A 7,428-nucleotide genomic window follows, 5' to 3' on the forward strand; every position below is an offset into this window, starting at 1 on the left:
TTGAAAAATGATTAAAAAATTTATGTGTAAGCCAGGCAAGCTAATGCAAGCCTTTAATCCCAGCACTTGGGAGACAGAGGCAGACAGATCTCTGAGTTCGAGGTCAGCCTTGTCTACAGAGCGAGTTCCAGGACAGCCAGGGCTGCAGAGTAACCCTGTCCCAAAAAACCAATAAATAAATAAGTAAGCAAATGTATGTGTATGTGTGTGCACTATGTGCATGCCTGGTGCCTATGGAGGTCAGAAGAGGGTACTGGATCCCCTGGAACTATAGTAACAGATGATTGTGAGTTGCCATGTGGGTGCTGTGTCCTCTGCAAGAGCAGCCAGTGCTCTTAATGACTGAGCCATCTCTTCAACCCCGAAAAGTTTCTTTTAAATGGGAGGGGGGAGTAAAATTGTATAAGCTCATCAATGACATACATGCAATGTCTTCACCACTGTCCAGCACTTAAAAAACAACAGGGCCTAGCAGGATTTTAGGCTGACAGGAGGCTCAGCCCTCTACCTGTCTCGTCAATCTGTCAAGAACCACTGGAACTGGTTAAGACGCATCAATCTCTGAAGAAGATGGTCCACAGCTAGAAATGACTTTACTTCCTTAGCCAGAAATATCCTAAGCAATCATGCTCAGTACAAGGCCCAGCTGGGAAAACAGCACCCTGTCCGGAAAACAATGGATGCCTAAGCTGCTTCTGCCAACTCTCATCTTCCCACTGACCTCAGCTGCGTCATTTCACTACAACAAGGCACACTTGGCAGGGACGGCTGCTCTGCCTGCCATAATGGGCACAGACTCTGCGGGGGTCTAATTTAAGGGGAGAGAGGGCAGAGACAATATTCTGGGTTCAGGATGTGGCTCAGCTGGTAGGGTGCTTGCCTAGTGTGCAGGAGACCTTCTATCCCCAGCACAGCATGGAAGGAGGCTTGGTGGCTGTGAGCTCGGCATTTGCAGACACTGGAAAACATGAAGTTCAAGGTCATCCTCCTCAGCTATATAGCAAGTTTGAGGCTCATCTAGGGTATGAGATCTCAAAAATAAAAATGAAAAAGAAAATTTGTTTGAATATTAAGATCTGGAGTCTTAACTAGCTTCCTTGAACCAGGCCTCCAACCCCAACACTTGGGAGGCAGACAGGAGGATCCTGGCCCCCAAAAACAGAAAGTGGAATCTTTCCTTAATCAGGCAAGTCACTGGCCAATTTCCTTTTCTTATAAACAGCCAACATGTAGTCTCTGCAATGACTATCCTATCAATCAACAAATCAATTCTGCATCCTCTCAAGTGAACCAAGCTGCTCCTGAGATTGATCACACAGTACCATTCTTATAGCAGGCTACCCTGACTGCCAACACACAAGTGCATTTTAAACCCCAAGGTTGAATGTCGGCTCTCAGCACAGGTGGATTTGGGACCGCACTGGACACGGAGGCTCTAGCAGTCATGGGGGGAGTGTGCACACATGGCTGAGCGGTGACCACAACCCTAGCTGTGGGCTCAGATCAAACCAGCAGTCAGGAGCCACCCTCCCCTGAACAGTGGGAGACACTGCTGACACCCAGACTCTGAAACTGCAATCACTTCCCTTATTTACCTCCCACATGTGCAAAGCAAAACATCCCTCGGAGCCACTCTAGGCTGGGGGGAGGGGTCATGAGCCAAAGCAAACAGAAAAGACATCAGCAAGAGGACATGTGACAGAAGAGTCAAAGCCAACAACATTGTAGGAGAAAATAATTGAGCCTGGCTTTTTACTCAGAGGGAAAAACCCACCTAAAGCAAGACACCACATCAGGAGCCCGTGGCAGACGGGTGCTGCGATGACGCTAAGCTCAGTACACACCTGCCCTGAAAGCACTTCTAATGATGTTTTGTCAGTTTTAAAAATAACAAAGGTAAAGAGCCTCAGTTTTCAACACCCAATCAGAGCAGACAGAAGTAAATTGCACACGTGGATGAAGCAGCAGCCACAGGACACGCAGGGAAGGAGAAGGCTTTTGTGTCGATGCTATTGACAGCCGCCACGTCTGCTCTGGGCAGGGGTGGTCTAGCATTCTAGTTTGCCAGGAAGGAGCATCACGGATCCCAAGGCCCACCACCTGCCCCTTCTCCGAGGGCACCTACCTTACTGTAAGTCACTACTGATAGGTTGTTTGCGTGACTGCTGGGGGACAGATTTACAGAGTTCTGTGACAGTCTATCCTGATCTTGCTCGGTTTGGTCAGGAGCAGGAGCCCATGTATTTTTGCTGATCGAGTCGAACCCGGAACCCCCAGGGTCTTTTAAGTTGTTTTCATCTGATTGTCGGCTCTTTTGGGGAGAGGCAAACGGGTTGAAGTTTCCTTCTACCTTGCGATGTGGCTGTGTGTTGAATTCCGTTTCAAAAGATGACAGCTGCTGCGTTACTCCTAAAAGTCCACCCACCTCCACACTGAGAATCACCCAGATGACATCTGAAACAAAAAGGCAGCTCATATCAATGCCAGGCATACCCTTGGCCCAGGGTGATCACCACCGAAAACCCAAATACTACTGAACCACTGAGAAAACCATTCTCCACAGCCAACTCTTTGAAAGCTGTTGAGACATGTGCACAGCCTTCAATAGCGTCAAGGGCAGGCAGGCTCTGGTGCAGTTCTGTGGTGGGACCCACGAAGCTGCAAGGAAGCTGCATGGAGCAATCTGGAAACCATTACCCAGAGAGCAGGCAGAACCAGAGAGCTCCAGGTCACAGGATGCTCTGTGTGGTTTCACTTCACTTTGCATGTGCTTAACTCTGAAAATTCCAGGAAGGCAGAATTCTTAAAGCTAAAAATGCTTACTTTTTGTTATGACTAGACTCGTAACCTATTTAACCTTACCCCACTTGGGAGGCAATTTAGAATAACCATATGCTGTCCAAAAAGAGAAGCTACAGCTAAAGGCATTATAAATAATTAAATAAGGACGCCATGTAACCATGCACTAACCAGATCCAGGATATCATGCTTTCTAAGCAAGCATACTGAAGGTTCAGAACAGCCTGGTTTTCCAGGGTAACCCAATCCATCACCAGCTCTGTTCTTCTGTAACAGGGATAAGCATTAAGTTATTTCTTTAAAAAAGACTTATTTTGATTTTGTGTACATGAGTGTTTCGCCTTTCTATCTCTCTGTGCACCACATGTGTGCAGTGCTCTCAGAGGCCAGAAGAGGGTGCTATATTCCCTGGAACTGGAGTTATAGACAGTTGTAAACTGTGAGTGCTGAGAATCCAACCTGTTTCCTCTTTAGGCAGCCAGTGCTCTTAACCACTAAGCCGTATCTCCAGCCCTTAAGTTCTGTTTTAGAAAAGATGTACAGGCAGGGCATAGTGGTGGAGGCCTGCAATCACAGGCCACCGAGAAAACACAGTGAAGACCGGAACCTATACACGTCAATACTAAAAGACACCTGATCACAGTTTCCTTTCTGATTTCTTTATTGTCAGAGCAGAGGAGCTGCCCCTTTGATGCTGACACAGACATGAAGAGCCACACTGGCTGCTGCTACGCAGCTGCTGAAAGGTTAAGGACAGCAAACCCGTGCTACAGTTCAGCTCTGCACAATGTGGCAGGCAAGGCAGTCTATTAGAACAGAGACCGGAAAGGACAGACAGGGAGGCACTGGGGCCCATGCCCAGGTTTTCAATGGGGTCCCGTAGGAAGAGTCTCTTACAGGGCCACACTGCCACAATCCCTTAGTTGAGTGGTCTGGAAGCTGTACTGAGAACTGGCCAGCTAAGAGCTGGGCATAGGAAGCAGAGCTGCAGTGACACCTGCTGTTCATGTCTGGAATGGCAATTCTTTTCCTGAGAAAAGGAAGCGGCATCCACCAACCATACACACTTGCAAAACTCCAATGCACAGTATCCCAGGCAAACATTCCTGACACATAAAGAAACCATGTGTCTCATCCTTTTAATTCTAGCACTCAGGAGGCAGATGCAGGTGGGACTCTGGGGGTTTGAGGCCAGCCTGGTGTACATAGTGAACTCCATGACAGTCAGGGCTATGTAGAGAGACCCTGTCTCAAAATAAACAATAACAAACTACACGTCCTCACGCCAACTACTACCACAAAATTTGCTTCTAAGATGGGGGTCTCACTATGTATATCCAACTGGGCTCAAATTCATGGCAATTCTCCTACCCAGGAGACTGAGTCATGTTCAGTTAAGACATCTTGAATGTGGCATGCCACTTTATTATAAAGCCAGAAGACTAGAGTTCTAGACTGAGTTAATCTTGTAAAACAGTGAGATATGGGCCTTAAGCAAGAGCAAGTTGGCAGCAGGCCCTGAGGAAGTCACTCTACATCTTCCTATATTAGCTTTCTAGCTGAAGTGAATGTGTCCTGTCTGTGTGTCTAAATGGGTATATAAGACTGTGGGAGCAGGCGTGGAGGCAAGAGAGGGATGCCAGGGATCTTCCTTTTATCACTCCCATTTCTTCAGTCAGGGAGGCATTTAAAATGTTTAAGTTGTCTGCAGTGAATAATGACTATTTTGAGCAATGACCTTGGAGGTCTCCAAATGATGATGGGGCCCTGCAATGACAACTCCACCTGGACTGTGGTAATGCCACTAAAGATAAGTTTTGGGCCACAAACTGCTTAAGCAACTTCAAAGCAGGTAGCTGAGAGGGTCCAATCTCACAGACTATTCCAGCCAGGACCTCAGTTAAGCCCTGCACTCTCCCATCACACAGAGACTGGACAACAAATGATACAGCTAGCTCTCCCAGGACTTGAACATTATCCAAATTTTCTCAGTGTCCACAAAAGATGCCATTGCCCCGAGACAGCAGGAAGTAATTTAAGAACATGACACATTCCCAAGAGGTGAGGTGGGTGGTTTTGTTTGTCACTGTTTAGGGGAGTTAGTTACAAGTTGTTATTGGTCATGGTCAGGGAGAAAACTAAACAAAGGAGGTTAAATTATAGGATTTCTTTTTCTTTCCTCTATCCTTCCTTCTCTCTTATCTAGTAAAAAATAAAAGGGGGTGGGTACAGGAATGACAGGGTAAAAGGGTAGATTATTGACTCTACTTTTAAACTAAAACCAGTCTCAACAGTTTACATTGGTAAGGATTTTTGTATACTGATACAAATTTAAGGTTATTTTTGTTATAACATACTGTATATATGTTTCTACTCATTTAAGGTATTGTACCTATGTAGATTACTTAAAAATGTAAAGTGCTAGTCCTACAAACTGCTTAGGAAAATTAAGAAATGCGAGTTACTAGTTAGTCATATATAACAATCAAACTTGCAGTCATGTTAGGTATGTTTTCAAGGTTAAACAAATATATTTTAGACAGATAGGTGGTCTTCAAACACTACAAAGATCTATAGAATATGACATTTAAAATGTTTTGATAACATAAGGCTTTTCATGACAGTGAGTTATGTATGCTCCTGGCAGTACCAATCTACTTCAGAGAAGATGATGGGCATCAAAGAACCTCCATATGTAGTTTGCTTTAAATGTGGTAAAGCTAGCCACTAGGCAAGAAACTACCCTTGCCTCAACTGCTAACAGTATGCTATCCAAATTGGACACAAAGGAAGTCAACTTGCCAAGACAGGGTAGGACAGTCCTTCAAAATTCCTGCTACATACAAAAGTCTGTCAGATATTCTAGGCCTATAAGGCAAAGACAGATGCCCCAATATTGCAGAGGGACCTTGGGCGATTGTCCAGGCAGCTAGCTGTCTCTTTGAAAACTTTCCATAGTTTTCAAAGTTGTTTGTTCTGCACTTCCTATTAATTCAGGTAATATCTTACCCTTCTCAGGTCTCTGATGAGGTTAAAGACTAGATAGTTATAGGTTTACAGTTTTCCTTGTTACCAAATTCAGAAAAGAAACTTACAAAAGAAATGTAAAGTTTATAAGGCTGAGAAACATAAAAGCTTAAGTTGTTTATCTAAGAAAATGTTTTAAGATCTAAAAAGGTATTTTTAGGTTAGTAATACAAGTTATGATACAAAGTGGTTTCGATATAAAACTTTGGACTCACCAAGATAGGATATAGATAATAGAGTAATATCTCTGAATCTGCCAAATACAAATGGACTGGACATTATGAATGTAATTTTTATCTGATTAATTGTTCTTATTGTTTATAGTATTACTATATTAGAGTTAAAACCCTTTCCTTTTTGTTTAGACAAAAAGGAGGAAATGTTGTGGTGTATTTCATCACACTGTGTGAAGATGTCTCTGTTTTACCTCACCTGCCTAAGGCATCTTCTGATTGGTTTAGTAAAGAGCTGAATGGTCAACAGCTAGACAAGAGAGGATAGATGGGCTTCCAGAGAGAGAAGGAACTGGTGGGGAAGTCTGAGAGGTGGGGGATTTGCCAGACACAGAGGAAGTTGCAGAGGAAGTTGGACATACGGTACTGAGGAGAGGTAATGAGTCACATGGCAAAACAGATTAATATAAACGGTTAATTTAAGTTTTAAGAGCAAGCTGGGAACAAGGCTAAGCTAGGCAAAGCTTTCATAATTAATAAGAAGTCTCCATGTCATTACTCAGGAGCTGGTGATCCAAAGAAAGTCCAGCTACCAGGGTCTCTCATTGAACCTGGAGCTCACCAATTGGCTAGAATGATCAGTCAGCACACTCCAGGATCCTTCTGTCTCCACCCACCACTGCTGGGATCATAGCCACAAGCCACCACACCTGGCTTCTTTTACCTGGTCACAGCAACAACTTTACCTGCTGAGCCATCTCCCCAGCCTCCCATGCTCCATCTTACAGTATAGTTGTTCCTGCTTCCTCTCAGATGCAGGCCACACGCCTCACTCTCACAGCTCAGGAGACAAAATGCTTATGAGAATGAAGGTCATCATCAGCAGGAGGCTAATGACATTTCTTCTTCTGCCTTGAGAACTAAAGCTTCTTTGATATAATCACTGTTCACACCTATGTCACCTCTTTGCCTTGGTCTGATTCTGCAAATAGCTGTGAAAGGAAAGCCCTCTGAGATGCAAATAATGGAAACAGTTCTGATGCCCACCGTGGGTGGTATGGACAGTATGCCTTTGTGGAACAATCTCATTGTCTGGGCACAGCACCTGGGCCTCATGATTCAGAATGAGTTCATTTCTGCACCAAGTACATGGGAATTATTTTAAAACAACAGAAAGATTCCAATAAGCTGACCATTCCCAAGTCTTGTCTGAATGTCTTGATAACTGACCTAAGAATTAACTGGCTGGAAATGTAGTTAGTAAGTAGTGTTTGCCTAGCATGCATGAGGCCCTGAGTTAATTCCCAGTACCATTAAAATAGGATAAAAGTTGAATCTTTTGTTTTTTTAAAGAACTACAAACCAGAGATTGTATTGATAATATCAAAACCAAACTAGTTACTGGAAGATCATCAAACTACTATAGTGA

The 7,428-nt window shown here is 44.2% G+C and overlaps 1 protein-coding gene across 4 annotated transcripts in view; it reads right to left on the bottom strand.

Moving 5' to 3' along the window:
- Ilrun (inflammation and lipid regulator with UBA-like and NBR1-like domains) overlaps nucleotides 1-7,428 on the bottom strand; it is a 78,025-nt gene that overhangs the window by 19,287 nt on the left and 51,310 nt on the right. For 2 of the 4 annotated variants that reach the window (XM_042266011.2, XM_006983125.2), the window contains one exon: nucleotides 2,126-2,454. The exons of 1 other annotated variant lie outside the window; for it this stretch is intronic. In XM_042266011.2, the coding sequence (XP_042121945.1) occupies nucleotides 2,126-2,454 (329 nt within the window). The remainder of the gene's footprint in view (nucleotides 1-2,125; nucleotides 2,455-7,428) is intronic. One more of the 4 variants, XM_006983128.2, reaches the window with a different exon arrangement.

Source organism: Peromyscus maniculatus, chromosome 21 (assembly GCF_049852395.1).
Source record: "Peromyscus maniculatus bairdii isolate BWxNUB_F1_BW_parent chromosome 21, HU_Pman_BW_mat_3.1, whole genome shotgun sequence".
Classification (NCBI taxonomy): domain Eukaryota; kingdom Metazoa; phylum Chordata; class Mammalia; order Rodentia; family Cricetidae; genus Peromyscus; species Peromyscus maniculatus.